Here is a 26,786-nt window from a genome sequence, read left to right as displayed (position 1 = left end):
TTTTTTTCAGCAATCGCTGAAAACACCGGAAAATTTTGATTCCGGCAAGTTCTTTACAAAAATAAGGCGACGCATCAATACAATTTCATCTCAATACAATTTGGTATGGGTTCTACCGGTAAATAGCACTTATGATAAAACTAAAACAAAAATGATTGAAAACAAAAAGAACAACACTGAATTTGAGAGTGGCCAAGCAAATGTCGCTCAATATTAACTATTACATACACTCTATTTCGCCATTTTTTCACTCGTTTCATCTTAATCTGAACGTTTTCGACATTTTCATAGCAAATATTTAGAAAAACAAAAATTCCTGATTTTTCCTCTATATGATCTGTTTGTATAAAAATTGGCTTTTCTTTTTCTTTACGTGTACACAATACAAGATAATGAGAAAAAAACTCATTTTAAGTCATACAAATAGAAAAAAACGAACTCAATTTGTTTGATTTAGCCGAAATCTAAGCAACAACAAAAATATCGATCGATACACATGCCGAAGATAAATAAGTCTTTTATTTTCATAAATGATTTAAGTAAACTCAATATCAATCCATACAAAAAGAAAAATTCGCCCCTTTTGTGTGCAATACCCGATTTATGTTCAAACCGATTTGTTTCAAGAAGCAAGATTGCTTCATTCTACCCTAAAAACGACTCTCTAATCGTCCGTTTATGTGTTTCGACCATGAGACAGAACATTTTCAACTCGCATTTTTCACCGTTTGCAAAAAAAAATCTTTTATCACGCAATTTCAGTTCCGAATGCGTTCAATAATCCGTGTTGCTCTCTTGTTTTGGTTTTTGGCCATTTTAAGAACAAAATTGCCCACGGTATTTGGATGATCCATGTAAAACGTATGTACAGTTCAAAAAAAAAAAAAATTATCACAATCGAAATAAGAGTTTTCGATACAAAAAATGTTCTTTTTTTTATTTTATTTTCATCATCGTTTTTTTTTTGTTCATTTCAAATCTAAATGATCGAAAACTATTCCATTTTTCTTTTGAATTCGTGAAGAATTGGTATGAATAATGTTAAATGTGTGTGTGTGTGTGTTGATATTTCTGTTTCAATTTAGTTTTTGTCCACATTCATTGTGGTTTACAATCAAATTACACCTTAGTGTAGAATAAAAATAGTAAATTTGTTTGTTTCATTCTAATCATTTGCATGTTTACATATTTGAAATACAAAATGATTTTTCATGCGACGACTTGCAATTTACATAACTAGGTTATGTGTTTGTTTTTCTTCTTCAATTTTGTTGTTGTTGTGTTTCATCGACGAAAAAAAAGAGAGTAAAAATCAAGAAAGAAACGAGAATAGAAAAATGTAGTAATAGTAGTTGTTGTTGTCAACGAGCCGCTGAACGTTGAGCGTAAACAAAAATTACACAAGAAAAATTACAACCTCATTTTGATTTATTGATAATGATTTCACAATTCTTTCGTTAATCCTTATCATTTAATTGGTTTGTTTTTGTTGTTACTGTTGGTTTGTGTGTGTTCTTTTTTCTAATACGCTTCTCTCTTTGTATGTCCCAATCAAATTTTTTTTGGCCATATTCGCACAATCAAGCTCCCCCCAGAAGAACAGAAAAAAACAGTTTATCTCTTTGTAAAGTTGCTCACAAAATGGTTATAATATGTAAATAACTTTTTCTCTTGTTTATTTTTTTTTATCCTCAATTTATCTTTCATCCGGAAACAACAATTTTGGTATGTACTTTGCATGTGGTCTGAATTTTTTTAAATCATCTAGGTGCTGACTGGCTAAACAACTTCTACGTATAGTTTTATGTACAAAAATATGTCTGGGATATTCATAATAATTAATTAAGCACAGCATCATAATGAAATTGGATCGAGAAATAGTCATAGCGTGAATGTATTGATAAATCTAGGTGTGTGTGTGTGTGTGTGTTGCTCTTGTTAATTCTTAAGCCATGTGTGTATTGTGTTTTCAATTTTCTTGAATGTCTCTTATTGACTAAAACAGCAATTGTTTGTGGTTTTTCTCATTTTTTTTCTTCTTCATTTTAATTCACTTTGTCCCTTAGCATACTAAGGCTTACTTATTAGCACAATATTTCAGTTTGGATTTTCTTGTTCCATGTTCCATTCATTTTCTTGAGAAAGAGAGAAAAAGAACAACGGTTTAGCTTCATTTTTTTTCAATTGGCATCTTCATTTGCCCTCGAACAAAAAACTCTTCCATCTCTCTCTCTCTCTCTCACTTGGTGTGTGAGTTACAATTATACATAAATTTTACACTGTTCACAATTACAAATTTTTCCAAATAAAAAAAAATCCCATGTCCCTTTGCAATTTGCTTCATTTTCTCTCTCTCTCTCTCTCTCACTCTCTCTCTCTCTCTCTCTGTCTCCCATTTTATATCACAAAATTGTCAAAAGTATGAACCTATCACAGGCATACAAGTTTTCAATAATATACACAATCATTTCATTTCAAATGTTTTTGCTTTGTTTGTCTGTCTCTTTAAATCAAGCCGAACGAGCCCTAATGCATGTGTGAATGTTTCTTTAGTTTGTTCGTGTTTGTATTTTATTCTTTCGTTATTTTTTTGTGTGTTTTTTTCTTTTCAAATCATTTACTCATATCATTTCCGTTTAATTCTTTTGTTCTGTCTTTCTTTTTTACATTTGTGACATTTCCAGTCAAATTTCATTTTATTTTCATTTTTTTTTTTAATTTCAAATCGGCCGATCTGTTTGAACAAAATTGTTGATTTATTTTCTTTCTGTGTTCAGTTCCTAGCATAGCTATTCGCGCTCTACTTACAATATCAAAATTAAGAAAATCCTATCTAAAAAATTGGTCATCGGCGATCTCACGTTGATTTTTTCTTTGTTATTGTTTTGCTTAACACCTCAAGTCAGTGAGAGAAAGAATGTGAGAACCGTTTTCCCCTTTCTGTTTCATTCAAATGTATGCACCACTGAACACAATTCGGCGTAATATGGTCGCTGACATTTGGTGAACTGGCAGGAATGTCAACATATCGTATAATTGATTTTGTTTGTTTGTTTTTTTTTTTTAAATCGTATTTTGTGGTTTTTTTCTTTCATTGTTTTTTTTCTTATGTCATGAGCAGCAGCAGCAAATGAACTTAGAATTCAAATGAATCGATTAGCTTAATGATAACATCTCATTGCCATAATCAATTGGTTCAAATGATGGAAAACCTTTCGTTGCATTCTGCATTTGTTGTTGTTGCGGTGGTGATTTTGTTTTTTTGCCGCTTTTGGTTGATCATTGGTTTTGATTATTTGTTGTGGGTTCGTCTCTGTGTGTAGGTATTTTGTTGTTGCTGTTGTGGATATTGAATTGATTATTTCTCTTCAAAAACAATTTCCGACAATGATTCGAGCGATCGCATTGAGTCCTGTGAATTGTTGGAGCTTCCCTTCAAAATACTCAGCGAATCGCGTGTGATTTGACCAAGACCGAATGCTTTGCCCATGTGATTTGCTGCGATCGTTGCATTCGATTGATGGTGATGATGCTGATGTGATCCTTCGGAGGTGTTCACTTGAACACCGGCATATTCAATTTTGTTGGTCTCGTCGTATTCGTCTTCATCGTCATCGCCACCCACTTCGAAATGGACTTTTTCATTTTTCAACACCTGCTGCTGTTGTTCCATGTCCATTGGAATTTTCTCAGCCTTTGGGCCCACGTCCGTGCTGGCCGTTTGCGTGGCAATCGATTTCAATTGCAAATTTGCCATACTGTCAGCGGTGACGGTGTGCTCGGGCGAGACATTCTCCTTGACATCCTGTTTCAGCTGAATGGGTATCGCCTCAATGCCAACTGAATCAGCGGTTATCGTATTTTCCGGCGACATATTCGATTGCAATGGCGATTTGGCGGTCTTTTGCTGTGCTACAACATCATTACCAGTACCAATACCAAAGCCGCCACCGCTACCGCTGCTCGGTTTGCTATCACCAACTTCATCGAAAACGTTCTCTTTCTTCGACCACGCAAACAGCCCCGACGGACTTTCTTTGCGTGACGGTGGCTTATTACAATCTTGGCCTTGAGTCTGTTGCTGCTTCGGCACATCACCATTGCTGGATCGCGTGAAAAACAAATTGCTCGGATGATGGAAAATACTAAGTAACTTATCTAAAGTAGCTGGAACCGCATCGCCGCGTGATATCCACGATGTTTTTCGAACGCGTTGCTGTTTATCGTCTGGTTTTGGTGACAAGCTATCCTTTTCATTGGCTGCAATATCACCACTGCACGGGCTAACCGGGCTGTTTGTCAACGTACCTTCGTTCGATGAGATTTTCAGCACGGGAAACTCTTGAGATCCATAGATCGAATCATTTGAACATGTACTTGCTTCTAAGCTAGACGGATTATTATCGGCTTTGTTCAGCTCAACCGTTTCATTTTCCGTCTCAATGGATGAATTCGATAGATTTTTGGTGACCACATTCTGTTTTGGTTTGTACACATTTTTCCCAAGATTATCAGTTGCGAATTTGTTCTCCCGTAGCATGTCGTAGCTTTCCATTGAGCTGAATGATGTGTTGAAATCTTGCCCACGATCAATTGAATCGAGACTGCTGAACGACGAACAACTGTCGTCCATGTAGCTTTTCACTTCCAAATCGGGACTGTCGAAACTGTTACCCGGATTGTCGATTACGGTCAGTGTTGTAGCAATGTGCTGTTGCTGATGATCGGTGGGTTTGCTAACCGTAAACACTTTTGAATCTTTCGTACTGCTGGTTTCAATCGCTGAGGTGGGTGGTTCTTCTTTCGCTTGCGCGGACATCGTTGTCGATGGTGCCGACTGCGTACGCTGTAACACATTCGGTAGAGGAAGTGGCGGTACTGCCGCCACCACTTTCATCGTCGTCGTTGGCGACGCCGTTACCGATTCGACTTCTTTTTTCTGTACAGATTTATCACACTCTTTGTTCGTGCTGTTAATTATGGTTACGGGAGCGGACATAACTTTTGGTGGTTCAACAACAGTAACACGAAACCGAGACGAAGAAGAGGTACTTGTTGGGGAACAACTATTTGACGATGGAGGTGTTATCGGAGATGAAACATTACTTTCAACAACACGAGACACTTGAAAGCGGCTGCTTCGTGACGGGCTTGGTATTGGCGATGAAACGGGAGATGGAATTGGACTAGGTGAAGGCGATCTTAAACGACCAGATTTACGTGTTGGATCTAATAAGTGACGATCGGCTTTGGCTTGTGGAGAATCGTGTGGAGCACTGTTCCGTATGCTTTGGCACGTCAACGAGATTTTGCGAGAGTTTAAGAAACTAGCACGCACACGCTTCACCGACGTACGAACCGGTTCCGGATCCGGTGGATTCTCATTGCGAGCACACAACGACCGAATATTATTGACCACACGATTGTAATCGATGCTCGAGTCTGAACTGTGTTCCTGCAAAATATTGACATAGAAAACGTACACGATTAGTTCAAGTGCTATGTTAAATGTGGTGAAAGTGAAAAACTTACGTATGCTCTGCGTGGCACATCATCCAAATCAATTCGAGTGATTGATTTATTCGATTTGAGAACTTCGTTCAATGACGTTAAACCGCTCACTTGTAAATTGTTATCACGTAAATCGACGCGCTGCAGCGTCACGTTACCGCCAAAATCCAAAATTTCCGATAACGTTTTAACACCGTCATTCGATAGATGAACACTTTGCAAGCCGAGACTCGTCAGACTGGTGTTTGCCTTGAGACTAGCTTTGATATTTGCGACAAAGTCATTGCTTAATACATTTTTGCCGACATTCAGAATTTCCAATGTGGTGGTTGCGGCCAACAGTTTGGATATCGATTGAGCCGAATCCCTAGTAATGTGATTATTCCAAAGCATAAGCACTTGAAGGCCGTTTGGCGTGGTAATCGATGGCACAAACGTTACGGTTGTATTACTTTGCCGCTCGAGCGTACCGTTTTTGGAGAATTTAACTTCGGCCAGTTTGATCGATGATTTGGAATCGTTTGATTCGATGGAGGTTTCACTGTTCAGACTCTCCGAACTGAACGATCTTTCAGGAACTATTGATGTATTGTATGTCGAATATTCACAACTACTATCTAATGAATGGGAACTGTCTGGTGTCAGCGGCAATTCGCTCATGATATCCTTAGATTTGGTGAGACGTGGACTGTTCAATGGCAGCCGCACTTTGCACACCGGTGACATTTCTTCGTCAGGATCGTCGTGCCGATTTAAATTGGTAGTTTGAATTGGTTTCGGCGATGAGCAGCCAACCTTACGCTTCGACGGTGCCACATTGACGGGAGTTGTATTTTCTCTGGTTGCGCTGGCATCTGTGCTTTGTACTTTATCATCGAGATCACTTGACACATTCCTTGTACTATCAAATTTTTTATTATCGACATGATCGCTATTCTCTTCGGCAGCGGCGACATTGAAATTTTTATTCTCGCACAGCGTTGATTCAAGCGCATTCTCCACTTTCACCACTTCCGCATAGTTAAGTTTCATATCGGATTTATTTTCATTGATATCCAAATGACAATCATTCGATGTGGCCAGTAGCATTGCATCTGGTTGAGCGTCATCCGATGTTTCAGTGAGATCCTCTTTTGGTGGCTGTGTGGTTTGCTGTTGCTGTTGTTGTTGGGAAACAATTTCGGTACTTTGTTCACTATTCGATAGCACAGTTCCCTTTTCGGTGTGCTTAACATCGGCAGCCCCGCCATTATTATTATCTTCTACCTTGTGTTTTACATTCGCATCGACACTATTTTTCTCTGATAAATCGAAACTGGTGGTGCTATTGGACGTTGCCAGCGATGAATCATCATCATTATCACTTTTGCTTTCTTTAGAATTTTGTTCAATTTGTTCGACAATCTTTAGTTCGCACACACTTTGGTTGCCCGCTTCAGCTGCTTGAGCTGGTGCTGGTGATGGTGTTGCTGCTGTCGAATCACTTGCCGCCTTAACGGTTGTGTTGTTATTATCACTTTTTGCCGGTTTGGTAACTCCTTGTGCTTCTGTCTTTTCATCGGCTTCTTTTTGGTTTCGGTCATCGCCGGTTGTATTTGCTGCAGCCGTAGATTTTTCGGCGGTAACCAATGCAATAAAATTGTTGGGTGCATCCGGCTTTGGAGTTCCATCTGCATTCGGTTTTGCTGCGTTTATCAGCCGCGCCAAGCACTCATATTTCGATTCGTTTTTATCGCCACGCGTCAGCGTGTGCTTCGATGATAATGGTTGTGACGCGGTTGAACTCGATCCACCATGCAATACCTTGAAATAGTTTGCTTGCTCGATTAATGCGTCGGCTATATGAAGTACACCAGGATCCTGCATTTTCAAAAAATTAAAATGGCTTAGATTAATGCATGTCAGAATTGATGCTTCACTTAAATCAAATGGGTTCGATCATTGTTCAAAACAAGTTCAACTTGATTCGAGCGGCGATCATTTTACCTGAATATTGTTATTGCTTAGATCGAGGAATTGTAGATAAAAGTTAGATTTCAACACGTTTCCAATGTTGTATGCATCGTCAGCGGTCAAATCATTGTGCGCCAGCCAAAGCTCCTTCAGCACAGTATTTTTCCGTAAGTAGGTACCTGCATTATAAACATAAACAAAAGAAAGAAGGGGAAAAAACACAGACAAGATTAATGGGGCAATAAAGAAATTGTGCGATGAATATGCACAACAGTTGCGGATAACGATTGAAGTGGAATCTTACACAGCGATGCCATTGGTCGGCCGGACAGGCCGCAGTGTTCCAATTTCAGTGTATTTAATGATGAGCTAAGCATCGATTTGCCCAAACTAATCGCATTTGATTCCGATAATGGTGTGCCTCGGGTCACTAATATTTGTAATGCATGACTACGTTTCACCATATTGATGCATGCTTGCCAGCCTCTATTAGTGATATTGCGATTCTCTGATATATCGATCTCGTTGGCCGCCTCATAATACTCGATGATATCAAAAAGTGCGGTTGCCGATGCATCATTTAATCCACAATCGGTTAAATCAATTAACTTGTACTGAATCTGTGTTTGTTTGGGATGGAGAAGACAGAAAATGGGTGAACATTAGAAATTAGAACCAAATTGAATTGCAATAACGAGGTAGCTAGAAATAGATTGAAAAAAACCACACACACACACACACACACACAAGAGATAGGAATACAAATTGATTGTTTCCACACGCATACACACACGCACACCGACATAAATAGCATAGAGAGACCACGAAACTTTATGAATGGCGATCACAAATGACAGCAATCATGCAAAAGTGCATGTCGTTTGCAAAAACGGACGTACTGGCACATATAGATTACGTATCCAATAATTTGTTGTACTTTTTTCTCCAATTCTCACATGAATGAAATGCGCGGCGTGTATGGCACGGCTTTTCATTAAATTGCGCAATACAAAGCTAAACACACAGCATTGAGCAAATGAAATGGTGATGGTAATAATTATATAACACAGTATAGATTTTCCGCTAAGGTTTTTTTCTTCTTCTTCTTCATCGTCGTCGTCGTCGTCGTCGTCGTCGTCGTCGTCTTCGTTGCTTTTTTGTGTGTGCTTCTTTCATTTCGGTTGGCTCTCGTCTTCATTTTTCTCTCTCCCTCACTCACTCGCTCGCTCGCTCATTCTTCTGTTCGCATTCAGATTAATTTTTTTTTAGATTTGTTTGCTTCGTTTCAGCTGCAATTGATAAAGCAACACTGTCGTCACTTGAAAATCGCAATGAACTTTTTGTAATTTCTCCTTGAAAACCATTTAATTTAATTTATGCTCATGCACATTTGCAAAGTGGACGGAAAATACTGGTCGAAATACAGAAGAAACAGAAAAAAGTGTGTGTGTGTGAGTTGTGTGAGAGAGCAATTTACAATGCTAATTATTATTGAACCGTATTCGACATATGTAGCACACAGATGAATTCCAGTGAATTTTGTGGTAGGCGTGCGCGCATGCTCCACCACGGTATGATCTTTCAATCATTCGATCAGTATGCGCGAAAACACTCTCTTACTCTTGCCTTGTGAAAAATTACCGATCGAGACACGCTTTAGAAGGCTATCGAATGATAAACGCATGATGAACATGTGACTCACACATCGACCGGATCGAATCAGACCGAACCGAGTCATTGGTCACTTAATCCAAAATTATTTTGAAATAAAAATCCAATAAATTGCATGCGTTCACACATGAAAATGTGAACGAAAGTGTAAAATAGAAAGGAAATGTAGGAAAAAGAAAACAACATTCAAGCGGCAAAAACGATAGCGCACAAACACTGAAATCAAAATATCAAAAACAAACACTTTGATGGGAGATCTGGTGTGTTTCGACGATGTTTAAAAGTGGCGAATGGAAATTTTTCGAAATGCAAAACGTGAACGCGGGCAACGAGACACACACACAGAGAGAGAGAGAGAGAGTGAGAGAGAGGAAAGCGTGCATGCTGAGCGAATACACGCGATAGATGCGACTTGAACGAAAGAAGAACGAATGAACGAAACGAAACGAAGCGAAGCGAAGGAAAAAGAGACGAAACGAGAGAAACGAACAACGAAAACAAAGGAAAAGAATGTGTAAACAACGCTTAGAAAATGCTAACGCGTTTAAATAAACAATCTTTTCCGTTGTCTTCCGATCCAATGAAAATGATGTGTTTATAAACAAAAAAAAGAAGCGAAGAACGATCACTTGTTTGTATGGCCATTAGGAAGAATTTCACGCAAATTGATCAAGTTTGATGTGTGTGTGTGTGTGTGTGTGTGTATGTGTGCGAGTGGCTGCAACCACGGCTCATTTTAAAGTGTGTCACTTGGACCCATTCGATTCGAAAATACGAATTTGTTTTTTTCCCTCTTGTTGTTGTTGTTTGTCGTGTGATTGGCGGATTTATGCTTTTTTTGATTGTTCTCTTGTGTGTTCGTCGAGAAGAGCATTTGAATTCAGGGAAGTATTTAAATATGACGAGCTTTTCGAAAAATATGTGCAAGGCACGTCGTCGTCGTCGTCATCGTCATCGTCGTCGTCATCGTCAAACAATTCGGAAGAAAATAGAATTGTTGAAACGTTTCCATTTCAAAACAAAATGCGGGCAATTAAGCTCCTGCTATATGATAATTGTCACAATTTGAATATTGGCGATGTGTGTATGTGATTTGAATTGCTTACAAATTGTTCAATTGAATTGTGCGCGCCATAGCTTGTTCTTGCACCCCCGTTCATTTGTTTGCTGCCAAAGCGGTGTGCGCCGCCGTTGTTGCTGCCACCGCTCTGCCGATGAAGTGTGTTCATTGAAAATGAATTCGTGAATAGAATTTAATATAAAATATGCAATTTAGCTTGTGTGTCGATTTTGACAACAATGAAACGCCAGCGATTGATCCGCCAGCAGTGAAGTTGCGAAATGTAAATGCAGAATAACGAGTTTGATTAGCTCTCATTCACGCACACACCTCGCGCACTATCAATCAAAATTTCCATTTCGTTTCGTTCAAAAAGCACGTACATATCCATGCCAGTTGGAAATGAAACAAAAAAAAGCGGCAACCAAACAAACAGAAACAGACAAAATACACACATACCCCGATTGGAGTAGCATAACATAATGAACGGGCATACACATTTATGATCGATTGGCGCTTTAGCATTTCGCATTAGAATAGTTCTTGAAACACATCGAAAACGAAATAGAGAAGCAGAAATGAATAAAAAAAAATTGCGCATGTGAACACGTGCCCGACTTTACACATTCAATACATTCCACATATTGCGCTGATCACACTCTACCTTTTGCCACCTATATTTGCTCATGTTTTTCTACATACATAAGTGCTTCGGTTTTGATTCACATTCTCTCTCTTTCATTGTCGCTCCCTGTCTCTGGCAGCGACTCTCTGCTCATATGCTTCACACTTCCGACTTAAGTTTTGATGTTCCGCAAAGTGCTGATAAATTTGGCACATTCATTAATGTTCAATCGAAAAAAGGGAATAGACAACGCAAATGAAAACCGCCAAAAACTTTGATACTTTTATGTGTCACTCATCGTACTCGAAAGCAAAACACAATACGATGCAAGTACAGCTGAATAAATCATAATTCGCGCATCGCGCGCTCGTTCTCACAAACACACACACACACATATATGCTCAATCGCATATTTACGGGGGAGACGATGAAATTGTAAGTTTTGTCGATTCAATGGCCTGTGCTGCAAGCGAACAACCACAATATTCCATATTCATTTCGCTTCGACACATATGAATTTTTAATGTTTATCGAGTAATTTGTCGATGTTTGTCGTATTGTTGTTATCAATAACATTTTGTTAAATGTTGTTGCACGCCATTTCAAAAACCATTTTCTACATTCGGATATTTTCAGCAAAGACACAAAAACAGACGAAAGAGAGAGAGAGAGAAAAGAAGAAGAAGGAAAGAAAGTAGTATTGAACTATGTAAATACTTGGTCGATACCGATATTTATATGAATGGGCAAGCGGAATAATGAAACGTAATTCTGTTTTTAAATGAAGTGCCTCTGAGAAAAATTTTCAGTAAAAAAGCCCCACAAAAATATTGTCTGAATAAGATTTTCATACAAATTTTTATCAGACAATATTTTTGTGGGGCTTTTTTACTGAAAAATTTTCTCAGAGGCACTTCATTTGAAAACAGAATTACGTTTCATTATTCCGCTTGCCCATTCATATGTGTCATTGTTGTCTGTAAACACAACGACACTGCTCTTTTTTTTACTCGGATGACATTCGCCACCATCCATTTCTTTTTTCCCTTCTTTTTCTTTCCATATTGACCAGAAATGACGTATGTTCATATTCTATTTGCCATTCGAAGAACACCCTATTCGAATGGAATTCTCACATGAACGCATCTAATTAACGAAAACAAATACACAATTAATGGACCTTTTAATTTTTAAAGCACTCACTGCTTCTGACCATTTGGTGTGTGTGTGTCCGTTCAATTTCCATTATTCAACTGTTTTTTTTATGGCGATATCACTTCTGAATAGAATACGATGCGTAAATAATGTTATTACAAAATAGTTTTTATGGCATTTGTTTGCGTTAATTTAGTGTGTTTTGATTGAAAGCGAAATCTTTCCATTGAATTTGATTATTCTTTTATACTTTAATCTGACCGGATTTCGTTAATGTGAAAAAAGATGGAAAAAAGATGGAAAAAGAGACATACAGGCAGACAGAGAGAGACAGAAAGGTGGAAAACCGATTGAAAAGAGCACCATAGCTTTGTAACGATGCATGCATTTAGAGATTTGTAAATGTATTCATTGTGGAATGATCTAGTTGAGCGTATAACTCAAATCTCTATTTCCGTTTACGTTAACCTTGAAAGATGTGTCCATTGAATGAAATATTTTTTCTCGCTTCGCCGCTAAAAATAACGATAAAAAAACACCAACAATATCCGCTACAGATTTATGCATATCGCATATGGAATTGCTGATTTTGCATACACGACGCGAAAAAAAAAATATAAACATGTACTCGAGCAATTGTGATCGCAATTGCGAGAGTCGCATTGAAGAAGTGGTTCTTTTATGGAAAAAAATGATCCTCGAATTACGAACTGGCGTATGTGTCGTAAATGCAACATACGATCGATTAATAAACAATGAAAATCCATTCATTTGAATGTCGCTGCTGAGTTTGATTTTCATATCGTTGATGAAGAAGCGTCCAATAAACAACAAGCAAATAAATAAACAATCGAACGAATGACAGAGAGCAAGAAAAGAAGACAGAAAGATAAAAAAAATCTTTTCCAATTAGCATTTGGTCGATTTTTATCTGCTCATAACATTAAGTAGATTTCGTATGTATTTGCAACGATTCAATCGAAAAGCCAAACGCTTCGATTTTTCATTTCATTCATTTATTTCGTTTGGCATGTGCATGTGCATGTACCGTGTGTGGCTTGTCTTGGCGTGGCTTTATTAGTACAAATTTCATTATAATTATCAATTAGCATTAAACTATTGTTTTATTAGCAAGCCAATGCCGTTATAAACAAGATGATAAATTAGCAATGGAAAAGTGACGACGACAACGACAACGACAACGATGATGATGATTAGCATTTAGCTAATCAATTAGTTGTTCTGTGTGAGAGTGTGCCATTTGTTGGGTTTGCGAAGACATTTCGTCGTCGACAACTTCGAGTGATAATTATAATGTTACTGTACATTTTAAATCTTTCTCCCTCTCTCTCTCTCTCTCTCTCTCTCTCTCTCTCTTTCTCTCTCTCTCTCTCCCTACGTCCCGATTTATTTATCCATCTATCTCATTTTCTATCGATTAGCTCTTATTCCCTCTAATTAGATAACATCGTTCGATCAACGTTTCGCGTTTTGTCAATACAAAAACACAAAAAAAACCTTACGAAGCAAATACTTTTTGACACCATAGAAAAGCACTAAGCGAACGAAATGGAAAGAAAAAAAAGTAGTCTAAACGTGAAATCGATTCATGCAATGACACAAGACAGTCAATTTTCATTCTTGTCACTGTCATGCCGTTCTTGCTGCATTGCACATTGCTCTTCGTTCATTTAGCTTCGATTAAGCTCTCTAAAAATAATGCCGAGTGCGCAAAAAAAGAAAAATCACGAGCGAACGAGAGCGAAAAATTGTCAATTCGACGATATAAAAGAACGATCGGACCGACCAACCAACCAACCAACCGAACAAATCAATTGTTATGACATAATAAATTTCGAAGCGTAATTACGACCTCGCCACAGACATTCGATGCAGATGAATATCGAACAAATCAACAACAACAATTGGACTGTGTGAATTTCGGCCATTTCACAAAACGATTAAAAATATCAAATCAACGCCCGAATATACAGCAGGCTCGCTATCGAACGCATATATCGGTGCTTATACTTCTGTTTTGTTTTTACCAATCAAAATGAATCATGAAATCACCGTCTCGGATCTTTGAAAATAAACAAATATCGACAAACTTGTCGCGATTTTAAACAACAAAAACAAATACAAAACTATTTCAATGTGTTTGATCCAGAAAAGACCGGTTAAAGAAGGGTTTATATGATAATAATAAAAAAAAAATGGAGACCAGATAGAGAAAATGCGTCATTTGATGTTTTTGGTCTGAACAAAACAAGGCAAAGAAATAAAATTCTCAATTTCGCCGCGCGCTAAAACCAATAAAAAATATGTACTATACAATGTTTCTTTTTTTCTGGTGGTGGTGGTGGTGGTGGTGGTATACAAATAAAGTGCATCATAACCGCCAGATTTACCGACTTAAATCACGACATAGCTTTGAAAACCCGAATGCGAAAAAGCTGTTGACCTTCGATTCGTGAATTGCACTATAAATATATATAAACTTTTCTAACTTCTTGCTTGTCGAAACCATATATTGTTGCTTTGTGCCTTTGAAATCATTGATTTAACTTGTTTCGGCTTGCTGTGTGCGTGTTTTTTTCTGTGCTGGTGAAAGATCATTTCCAGTGGCGTTGTGTTTCAAAGAATTTTGAACAATAATGAAAAACGAGGAGAACACATGTGCAATATTATTAGTATGTACGGGTTCGAAAAAAAAAATGTCGAACATTTGCAGATATTTCCGGATTCTTTGGACTATTTCCGCAAAACATTTCTCAACTACGGAAACCGTCCACGGCTAATTCTATTTTTTTCCTCTATTTTTCGACACCAATCGATCGAAATATCAAGTATACACACATATTTTAAGCACATGCCGTACGGTAGATAGTTTGTACGATTCCAGTGCCACTTTATCTAAATTGTATGTGTACTAAATTTACAATTCATTAATAATAATGTGTGTGTATTTGCGCCTGTTGCACATTTCGAAAATTATACTTTGTGTATAATTTGTTTGCGACGCACATATTCGCCTTTATGGATTTGCTTGTCAACAATGCCTCATTGTAATATTAGATTCTAAATTTTTTCGCATCTCTTCAATTCACAATGAGTGGGAGCTGTTCACATTCATCAATTGCAATTTGCTTGCTAGCGTACGCCAATTGCTCTCTGCTCTATTCGGCCCGTACGAAAGAAACGACAACAATGCAAAAAAAAGCAACATACAAATGAAATGTGTGTATATTAAATGATCATTTGGTTCGTTATTCGATTGTGCACAAACACCGAGTTGAGAAGAATACCGAAACAAACGAAAAAAATATGTGGAAGTGCTTGTAGTTTTTGTTGTTGTTTCGCAGTGTTATGTCAATGACAGTTGAAACTTAGGATACACATGCGACAAAAAAAGGCAGGCTCGAATAGCTCGTGTCAAATTCCAATTGCAAATTGAAACAATCTGAATTTTCAGTCAACAAAAGCCGATTTTCATTAGTAATCAGTTGAGAAGTTATGTGCGCACTTCCGCACAAATAAAATATGCCAACGATTTGTTGATATAAAATTCCTGACGCTAAGAAATGCAACGAATGGAGCGAATTTTTTTTCTCTTTGCTTTTTCGTTTTCATTTATTTATTTCATTTCAATTTCGTTGCTCGTTTTTTTCTTTCTTTTTGCAAATCGACTCGTGTTTCGTGCGATTGTCATGCAGGTCGATTTTCATTTTCAATATCGTACAGGAAGTGAAAAACTGAAAACTCACTGAAATTTCATCGACGAACAAAGCGAACGAGCGAAAGAAATAAAATATTGGTCACTTGAGCGAAAAGCAGCAGCAGCAATGAGTTGTTTTTTTTGGTTAGATATTATAAATAAAAATAAGGCCATAATTGGTGGCCGTATAGCATGTACACACTTGTGTAATACACATTCTCTCTCATTTTTCTGCTCTTTAAATGAAAAAAAAGTATTGAATTTGGTTTCGGCCCATTTGAAAAGCACACACGTAATCAATAAAAGCTCAGTCTTGATATGTGTGTATAGTTCACGCATTGCATAAGCCCAAATGCAATTGAATGAAAACGATTCTTAGAAGCAGAGAAGCGAGACACACACATACACACAAAAGGCAGAGGGAGAAGAAAAAAAATCGTCGTTGAAGTTAAATCGACCTGCAATATGAACAAAAAAAAAGTAACAAAGGTAACTAATGTGAAGATAAAAGTCGATTATCAAGATTAGCCGCCGATGAAAGGGAACATTCGGTTCAAATGCAGTGCAATATCGGGCCAGAGAAAATGAAGAAAAAAAAGAACTAATGTAATGCAAACAAGAAAAAGCCGATAGAGAATGAGCAACAGAAGGGGAAAAAAATCACACACAAATGATTCGTATGACAATATTTCAATTGATGTAGATCGTTGAAAACGCAAAAGATCACGTCAGCGGAGAGCGCAGTGCCGACGAGGGAGCGACAGAGAGAGGGAGTTAGCAAGCAGTGCACATGTGAGCGCTTGCGCGATTACATTAATTTCAACGACGTGTAGTTTAAGTTGCTTGTTTTAATTCTTTTTTTTCTTTAATTTTTTTCATTTTCTGTTTTTTTGCTCAGAGTTGATAATTGCCGTTTGCAGTTTGAGTTGTGTCGCGCGCGCTCACGCGCCTGCTTTTAGCATTCATTGGCCCACACAAAGCCCGTAATATACAACACATGATGCTTATTGTTGTTGCTGTTGTTTAGACAGCTGATCGCAAATGAAATATGCCATTCGCTTGTCGTCCGTTTTTCTAGCTCTCAGCTTTACAGTGTTGCCTTTTTTTCAGTGTTCATTTTGTGCGAATGTGAACGCGCAGAGCGTTTATGAAGCTCCGATTGAGAAAATGAGAAAGAAAGAAGCTCAACTCGGCACGAGCATAAGCATTCACATCATTGGAAAAACGACGAGTTTTTCTTCATCCAGACGCACGATTTAGCAAAGAGAGAGCGGGAGGGAGAGAGAGAAAAGCAAACCACACAAATATTTTTTCCTTCGTTGTTGGTTAAATTATTAAGTCCATTACGTATTGATTTGTGGCTCATTACATGCCCGGAGATACCCATACCGTTTGTTGATTTGTTCGTTTGTGTTTGCGTTCGATGCGCGCACGTTGTCTTTGTCGATCACATTCCATTGGCCATCCGTTTCGACTTAGCCACTGTCTCAGTCGCACCCGCATCGAAATTGTTGCTGTTGATGTTATTATTATTTCGATCTTCGATCTACATTGATTAGCACGGACTATGTGCCTCGAAACGATCCTACATATAATATACAACACATGTATGTGCCCAACTGAACATTGGTGCGCCAAGTGTTTCCTAGCCTCATTGTTTTTTCTTTCTTTCGTTGTTTGATGTTGCTCTTTTTTTCTGTCTTTCTCGCGCTCGCTTTTATTATTGTTGTTCATGTGCGCGTATTTGTATATAAGGTACTTGTTTTAAAAGTTTATACTAGTTTTTTTTCCTCTACATCATTTTATTTTTTTTATTACTTGAACGTCTCTCCCTCTCTCTCTCTCTCTCTCTCTCTCTCTCTACTCGGTCGTTCGCTGTCTTGATTGCCTGTTCAAACATAGGCGATTCATGTACGCGTATTTGATTCTGACGTGTGAAACTCGACTCTCTTTCGTTCGTTCGTTTGTTTGCTATGAAACATTGTTGCGTCCAATTACATAAGCAAATCATTCTAATCATCATGCAAAACAGCATCCAGCATCTAGAATCACGCAATTTTCACATTCAATTAATTAAGAGCGAGAGAGAAAAGAGCACTTACTTGCCCAAGGAATTAATTGTAACCATTAAAAAAATGTTCAAAACACACACGGGTCGGATGTGCACTTTCGTAACGATGCACTGCGCGCGATGTCAATGTTACCTCAAAGCGAAGAACGAATGAATCGACACCAACCGAGAGAAACAAAAAATGGCAATAAAAATAGTTTGGGGGAAAAATCGAAGTCTCTCAATAGTTGTTTGGCAGACAGTGGCGCATTATCAGTGTTGTGTCTGCTATTTCGTGTGTGTTTTTCCTCTCTCTCTCTCTCTCTCTCTCTCTCTCTCTCTTGCTCGTTTGACTACGCTTTTTATGTGCTCAATTTGATTTATCGCCGATAAACAATTTGATTTATTGTAAACACACTCAACGAAAAAAAGGAGAATAGAAGAGTTCATTTCGATTTGATTGAACCGGCTTAATGTCATAACGGGGTATACGTGTGATATCACGCTAGTTCATGTTGAATTGAATCGACGATTTTCGTGGCATTTTTACTCGAACGTGAAGAACAACAATATTATTCATCATCGTTTCTGTTGAATATGAAACGCTTTTTCTCACACACGCTGATTAGAAAGACGTCATTTGGAAATGAAGACGTAAAATATGCGATAATTCTCATCCTCTTCCCCGAAACTCAACAACATCTCACCGAACACGGTGAAAACAATCTCACATATACCTGTCATCTGTTTACTTTGACGTTTCAAACGGACTTTGGATGAGCTTGTTCATGTTCCCGTTGCTGTTGCTGTTGATTTTTTTTTCTCAAATTCATTTGTTAACGTGTCTTGCTTTCGTCTGTATGAATTTCGCATTGAATTCAACACGTTGAAAAGTTCTTTTGGTTTAGCATTAAAATATTACTATTTTTTCTACACCTCATCATAATATCAATCTCACGACTCTTTTTTTTGTTTTTTTCTATGGACGACACACCCACGATCATGATGGCATGTGTTTTTGCGAGATAGTTAATCATACGATAAATACGGCCGCGATGTGTTGGTTCTTTTTTTCGCACTTCTCTCGGGTGTAATAAAATGTTCTTGAACAATAAATAATATTATTGGGTGAAATAAGACAGCAGCAGTCCTACAATTACTTGTAATTGGTTGGTGGGGCGTGAGAACCGATTGAATTGACGGTGGCAATTGGCATGACGACTATGTACAAATCGTTGTTGAAATTGAATTAGTAAACAGTTTTGTTTTTTTCGTTTTGATGTCGATACTTCAATCGAGAGAATTGAATGTTCCTCTCAAATTTTATGAGATTCACCAATGAAACCACAGGCGGCAGCAGAAGCAGTAGAAAAAAAAGACGTGCACCATCGATGTAACCTTAATATTTCGAACTCGACTGTTATGATGTATTAACATTCATTTCGAGAATTGAAGCGTAGTAATTAACGTGTATGCCAATGGGAAAAAAGTGAGCGAATGACGGCTGCCATTCATTTCATTTTTGGATGTTGAGACAATTTATGTGCGAAGCAGAGAGAAGCGGAGATTCTAAATTAAAAGTGCGCTATTACCCAATGAATAATTAGCATTTACGTCCTTTATACGCTCTATCGTCCAGATGCATTTTTATGCAAATCAAAAGCACATATGAATGGATACATTAAAATAATTACAGCCCATTTGTTAGCGCGCTGTGTTCTTGCTGTTATTATTTATTATTTTAATCGTCTTGCATATATTTTTTCTCTCCCTCTCCCTCCCCTCTCTCTCTTCCGATCTTTTCTACTCTGTGCGGCATACAAAATTTGACTTGTGAACAAAATCAGACGGAACAAAAGGCCGATCATCAGTTGGGACGATAACAACAACGAAACAATGCATTTAAAATGCAGCGAGAGATCGAAATAAGGAATCGTCAAGAAAGAGTCGACGTCAGCGTGGAATTTGAACAGTGCTTGTGCTCGCGTGCGTTTCCTATACAAACGACCAGCATGAATATTCAGTTAAATTCCAAGCTATTGTCCGATCAAGAGAGCGAAGAGAAAAAAACAACAACGTTCAATTTATCATGGTTGCAGATCATATACCAGATATATAGACCCTGTGCAAACGCTTATCCGCTGTTTCGATATCCAAACATACTCGCGCTGATTAAAAGAAGAAAAAAAAAACACACAACGATCCCACAACAACACAGAAAGAAATTTCGAATGAAACCGAAAGAGAGGAGGGCAGAAACAAACAGAGAAGACTAGTTGCGACCGGGATCGAAAAGTCGAGTAAGAGGGAAATTTTCTTTTAAAGAGCATACTCCAATGAATAGGAAATTAAAACGCAAAACAGTTCAAAATAGCAAATAGTCGCTGGTTTTGGATAGTTGTTTTTTCTCTCTTCTTCATGGCTATGTTTGGGTCCGATATATATCGGCAATTCTGTTTGCTTCGGATAGACACACTGAGAGAGAGAGAGAGAGAGAGAGAGAGAGAGAGCGGGCTCGCGATAGATAATGTAAATTTATGATTTTTTTCTTCCATGGAATTCTTTTCACATTTTTCTTTTATCGTACTCATTCGTTCCTTTTGTCCGATTTCGATGAAACAGTGAGCCCAAAAGCTAGCAGAAAAAAAACATTATACACACAGTTTCGATCCACTGAATGCCACTTTTTCGGGTTGACGTTGCCGTTGTTGTTGTCATTTTGGTGCGCGTCGTTTGTCTCGATTTGGTTCAATCGTAGCCTAGCGATCGATTGAGCTCGATCACAGTTCTGGACATGTCGCTCATGTAGACATGAGTCGCTCGCAAAAAAGCCGCGCCGAAATACTTGAGCGAGTTAAAGCGCGAACGGGAAAAATTAAGTCTGTAATTTTTGTGCATGTTTATTGTGTGTTACAATAAATAGAGAAAGAGAAGGAGATCGGGCGTACCCGCAAACGATTATATAAAAACGCACACAAAGCGCCTCGAAAATTAATTATTCAATCAAAAAGAGCAAAGCACATAAAGAGAAAATTTAAATTACCAACGAACGAACGCTCAAATTTATAATAACAAAACAGAAAAATAAATAAAATCGCACAGAGAAACACAAAGCAAGAGAGAGAAGGGAAAAAATAATAAGGAAACGCGAAGCTGTTGCTTTGAAATAGCGCACATTTTGAGATATATGAAGAAGCAAAAAAAAGGAAAGAAAAAAACCGAATCGCAATTTGGAATTTAGCCTAAAAAAATTTTGTTTCATTTTTCACACTACAATTTTTGTTTTCGTCGTTTGTAAATAACGAACAAAGTTTTGATTGCAAACAAAGTCTCACGCACATTTGCTTTCTTATTGTTGCAAGTCTCGGGTTGTAATGTGTCACTTTGGTGTCAATCGACATGCACCGCGTTGTCGTCTAATTTGATATGTGCCTCTGATTTCACAGCGCACGGCATATAATATATATCCGTTAAAAGACTCATTACGATTTGATACATTGTTGCATTCCATTGTACAGTAGCCGTAGCCCAGTCGTTCAGTCAGTCAGTCAGTCAGTTAGTTAGTCGGTATCACATCGTATTGAATTGCTTTGTGTGTGTGAAAAATTGAATATATGATGGTGATGAAATGAAATGAAAAAAAAGAGTAGCGGCAACAGCAGTAGTACGGGCGAACTAACCGTACCGAAGTACAAAATAGTGTGAATATAAGTGAAAAAAAGGAAATAGGCGGCTAATCGCGTATTCGTTGGACGCGGGCTTTTTGTTATTGTTCGTGTTACACACAATATCACACTGACTCTTTCTCTCTGTGTTGTTTATGCTTATTATGACTCAATTACTGTGAGAATTTTTCCACTTTTTTTTTTCTGACGTGAATCTTCTGTACTTTATTTTCTCGTGGATTTGTATTCGTATGTGGTTTTTTTTTTGCGTGAATTATGACCGACAAATGAATATGATCTCATGTATAAAATGCATGTGACTCACCCGCTTAAGGACTTCTTCTAGTGCTTCACATGATTCGGCGGTTAAGTTTTGTTCGCGCAAATTCAAAACGGGACGCCTTGAATTCGAATTTAAATCCAATGTATCCAAATGTTTCATGATCGATTCAATTGGCTGCGCATTGTGACGCCTACAAGATTCACGATAGAATTCGGCCAGTTCTGATACACAGGTGGCCGGTTTCACTGCATGCGATAGAAAGAAAAAGATAAACAGAATGTTATGAAATGCGTCAAATAGTATGTGGCAATGGTGATTTGGCGGGAAATCCCAACGCAAATGTGTGAAAGAGATAAGCAATATAAAGGGAATGTACTAACCGTAGGCCCATGGATCGGCCGGTTCCAAGTAACCCGTTACAAGGTTATTTTCCGGAAATGAAACACGACGCGACGACTGATACAGTTTGCCGGTCGAATTCGATCGCACCTGAACGTGTTTCAATCGCTTGATATCTTCGGTCGTTGACGAAATGTCATCGCAGATTGTTTCCATATTCGGTGCCGTTGCACTCAGCAGATGAACTGCCTTCTTATTCTTTGTTTGATCCGCACTTGAACTGTTCGATGTTGTGGTTGTCGTTTCATCATTGTTCTTTTCGTTTGTTGTTTGAGTGTCAGTCGTTGACGGTTGCTGTGATTCCGTTGACATTGCTGCGGCTGCTGCTGCTGTGATTCGTTCACATCCACTCGATGCATCTGATTCGTTCTCATTTTGGCAATTATTTGATTTACTTGCAATATGTGTGCTCTGTGCTGCACTTGTTTCTTCCATGTTGCTAACGATCGATTCGATTTGGTTGGCTATAGTTGTCGTTGATGGAAGCAGTACCGAATCGTTTTCTCCTGAGGATTCATTTAAAGCAACACTTCCCTTTAGCATGCTCTCGCAAAAAAAAAACAACTAACGTAATTTCTCTTGTTATTTATGATTATTTTGTGCGTCAATGTTATTCGATTACCACAATTACACTTTGTTTTTTCTTCTTCTCTACATTCAATATCATAAAATTGGCGGCATGCTCAAATTTGTTTCGAACCTCTTTTTTATTTTTATTTCTTGTTCTTTCTCTCTGTGTGTGCTTGCGTATTTTTTGGGTTCTCTTTTATTTTCGTGTTTTGTTTTGTGTTTTAAATTGGATTCGATCACACAGGACACAGCACCAATACAAATGATCTCTCAGTGAATTACGATTTGTTTGCTTGCTAATTTGGTGCATTTGCACCTTTGTTCGACGATGAAGATTTTGTTTTCTTTTTACGTTTTTCGGATTTCTTATGAATCCTTTTGCATTCAATACTTGCCACTCAACCGACACACATACGCACTACAACACCAACAATTTAAAAAAAAAACACTTAAATCGAGCTCGTTTTTCTCTCACTCTCGATTCAAATACCACTTGAATTGTTTGTGTGTTGTTGTTGTTGTTGTTTTTTTCTCTCTATAGATCGTTTTTTTGTCGTTTTTTCACGCGACCGTGGTCGTTGTCTCAGCACTATTCTGAATGCTGTGATTATTATTGATACAGTTCAACTATAGGTAATTAAATCACCATCAAAATGTCCATAACCATTCTATTTGCGTGGCGAGTATATTCAAATAGTAGCAAAGCACAGGAACGAATGATCAACAGGGAATATATGTATGTATATATTAAAAAAAAAAACATTGAGAAAAACACACACTAAAGCATACGGCGAAACGAAAACAAAAAAATAATTTTTCTGTCATTCATTTGCGGCCGCCATCGATTATTTGACTCTCTGTGTTTTTTTTTCTTCTCTTCGTTCAATCGTTTGCTCGTTCGTTTTGAGAATTAGTTTTTTTTCTCCCTTTTTTTACTTTTCTAAATTACTATTCGCCTTTTTATCTGCTTCCCGTGCTTGTTGTGAATTTCTATGCGAATTGATTAATTAATATCTCTCTCTCTCTCTGTGTGTTGTCGTTGTTGTTTTTTTGGGCTCGATTCGTTTTTTTTCTTGCTCCTCTGTTCGCTCGCTCACTCGCTTCTCTAATACACAAGTGTTTAAGTGTCACTCTGTTTATTCCGATAAATTTTTCTCACTTTTGGTTACACATTAAAACACGGTTTTACTTAGAGCTCATTCATCAAGCAACGTACTATATGCAACGATTGCCACCCAATATAATATCGACATGAGAAAATCTACTAAAACACCAAAATGGTTTTGATTTTTTTTTTTTTTGCTTCTTTCTTCTCTGTTGTGTGATTTTTTTTTCTCGTGTGTTGTTGCTTCTTCTTGTGTTATTTATATGAGAGACTGACACTCGTTCGTAGCGTAATTAAGTGGTGCGAAAGAGAAAAAAGGCACAATAAGCAACGTACTTGTTGTCAGATTTTTTTTTTTCTTCTTTCGTTAAAATGAATTTTTTTCTTTCTTTTCTTCTTGGAAAAATTATTGATGATACTCTTCACTTTTTTATAATTCTTTTTGTTGTTGCTGCTGCTGCTGCTGCTGTTGTTGTTGTTGTTGTGTGTATAACGTTCGTTTTTCTATTTAGATTCTTCAATGTAAAATGATTTGCAATGCACTTTGCAGTCAATTTGATTTTCGCGTTATTTTATCTCTCTGTTGCGAATGAAGTGTATGATTCTCTGGTTGCTTTGACGTTTTTTTTTTTACAAATTTTTCGTTCGTTCTTTTCTTTCGCTTTCAATTCGAAACACTAAACATATTCAATGCACTTTTTCTTCAGCGATTTTGTACTTTTAATTTGATTTCAATTAGTGGCTGCATTGGATTCAACTTAAAGCAAACAAAAATCAATGAAGAAAGAAATAAAGAAATAAAAAATCAACTAAACTGGGGGAAAAAAAACTTTTTACACTAATAGCCAACATTCGTTAACAAAAAAGAATCCAACAGAAAGAATTCTTGCGTTCACATTCACCCAAGTCAAACAACACAATAATCTATCTTTTTTTTTATTGTAATATTTAGATTTTTTTTTCTACTTCACCCGTACTAGTAGTCCCATACTATTTTATTTTTGCCATGCGCTCTCACTGTTTATTCGAACGCTAACACAAACAAAATGATGAAGATGAAAGAAAATGGTATTACATTTGGGACTCACTGACTGAGTGTGGCGAGAGAGAGAGAGAGAGACAGAGAGAGAAAATGAGAGAATATGTTTTCAAACGCATACACACGCATAAATGTGAGAGAGCACCTCATACGGCCTGTTCATTAGATATTATTTGGCCAATACACAATAATACATAGGCATGCATAAGTGCTTACGTTCAATCGCTTAGTTGTCACAAACACATGTAATACGACAACGGTTGTATGTTGTATGTGCGAGTGAAGTACTCACTCTCTGTCTCTCTTGTCGTTATTCTCTCACTCTCTTTCGATGGCTCTCCGTCGACTCTCAAGTCGAACACAGTGAAAAAGCTGATGTCGTACGTACATAAGAAGGCACACAAAATACGTGTATGTGTATAAGATGATTACTCTCCGTCGTTCTCTTTGTCTTTTCTTTACGCTCTCCCTCTCTCACTCTCAATCGGAGATGTTTCTCACGCTCGGCTCTCTGAGAATAAAAAAATGGAAAAGATCGTTTGAAATTTGTCCAAAATATTCTTACCTTCGAATTGGTTTTCGTCTTGCGATACGCCTTTTCGCTTGGTATCCCACTGTGAAATTTTATATTCAATTCACCTAATTCATTGTCGGTGTAATGTTGTGGATTCGGAAAACAATTGCATCACTGTTACGAAATGTTCAAATGCTTTAGTCAAACATACGATGGATGTGTGTGCATGAGCTGATTTTGAGAGCGATTTTGACAAGAGAGCGAACGAACCGAAGAAGAGAGAGGGCCAAAGAGACAAAGAGCGAACAGCGCAATGCGAGAGAGAGAGAGAGAATGATGATACCATCATGCTTTGACTGTTCGTGTGTATGAGTGTGTGCTTGTATTCAAATGAAGAGTATCTAGAAACTTTATTCATTTGAATAGTTGAAGAAACCCAAATGATTTGGTTTAATTCAATTTTTTTTATCGGCTTATTCGATATATTGAACCATTCGCCAACGAATCAATCGTATTCAAATAGATTGTGTCGAGTAATTTTATGCCAAAAAATATGCACGATCGATTATGTAATTCAAAACAAAAACAAAAGGGTTTCGGCTTACAATATTGCCCATATACTGTATAATGTACATGTGAATAAATGGCTCTCCTGCAGATTTGGGCTTTCGTTCTCTCCCCCAAACAATAACTTTCGGAACTTTCTCACTGTCTCAATGCTCTCTCTCTCTCTCCGTATTTCGCTCGCTCAATGTGTGTGCCGTTCGTGTGCTACTGTGATTATTGTTGTTGTTATTTTTGCTGCTGCCATTCTTCCATCTCGTGCGAGCTATGCTCTATCAATGTGTGTGCGATAGACTGTAAACTGGTAGCCAGCTGATTTGTGTTATTGTTACATATGTCAAGTGGAAAAAAAGAGAGCCTCAATAAAAATAATCATAATGACAGCAACAATAACAAGAGCACAAACACGACAAGGGAGAGCTCTCGCTACGTAAGCAACGAAATGAGCGCTGATATGGGCCACACACGCATATCGAACGAACGAACGAACGAACGGAATGCTGTGTGTTGAACATACTTCGATTATTATCGTTACATTGATATTGCATTGTGTGCGTCGTTGTCTTTCACAAATGCACTTCAATGATAACCATAATAATAATAAAGATATCACACGACGCACGGACTGATGACAGTAAATGCGCCTGTCTATACGTTGCACATTTCGATTACCTTCTCTTCACTGTGTCGTCGTCGCTGTCGTCTTGGTTGTTGTTGTTGTTTTTTTTTGCTCTCCCTCGCATTTCATGTCGACTCATATGACTCGTGCTCGTACATTTTTTGCTCGTTTTTTTTCCCTTTTATTATCAATTTAACCGTGATGCTTGCATGCAAAAACATGCCGTATCGATCGATTACGCTTTGATAATACCCACAGAATGTCATGTACGCTGTCAAAAAATGC

General features: G+C 37.7%; 1 protein-coding gene across 7 annotated transcripts; it reads right to left on the bottom strand.

The window, feature by feature from the left end:
• Nucleotides 1-1,410: 1,410 nt before the first annotated feature.
• Nucleotides 1,411-26,736, bottom strand: LOC129578597 (mucin-5AC). Of its 7 annotated transcripts, none has more exons than XM_055467403.1 (8): nt 26,555-26,736; nt 25,193-25,315; nt 22,072-24,522; nt 21,734-21,936; nt 7,769-8,084; nt 7,498-7,643; nt 5,533-7,371; nt 1,411-5,455 (listed from the first exon to the last, which is right to left on the bottom strand). In XM_055467403.1, the coding sequence occupies exons 3-8, from the start codon at nt 22,631-22,633 to the stop codon at nt 3,359-3,361; spliced, it is 5,163 nt and encodes a 1,720-aa protein (XP_055323378.1). In that variant the 5' UTR covers nt 22,634-24,522; nt 25,193-25,315; nt 26,555-26,736; the 3' UTR covers nt 1,411-3,358. The 7 variants fall into 7 exon arrangements, with proteins under 7 accessions (XP_055323378.1, XP_055323377.1, XP_055323375.1 ...); XM_055467402.1 differs by lacking the exon at nt 26,555-26,736 and adding an exon at nt 25,370-25,898; XM_055467400.1 differs by lacking the exon at nt 26,555-26,736 and adding an exon at nt 25,444-25,898.
• Between the last annotated feature and the right edge of the window lie 50 nt (nt 26,737-26,786).

The sequence above is a fragment of the Sitodiplosis mosellana genome, unplaced genomic scaffold (genome assembly GCF_009176505.1).
Source record: "Sitodiplosis mosellana isolate CC-2019 unplaced genomic scaffold, AAFC_SMos_1.0 Smas_scaffold_6226, whole genome shotgun sequence".
NCBI classification, from domain to species: domain Eukaryota; kingdom Metazoa; phylum Arthropoda; class Insecta; order Diptera; family Cecidomyiidae; genus Sitodiplosis; species Sitodiplosis mosellana.
This window is presented reverse-complemented; position numbering and strand designations above follow the sequence as displayed.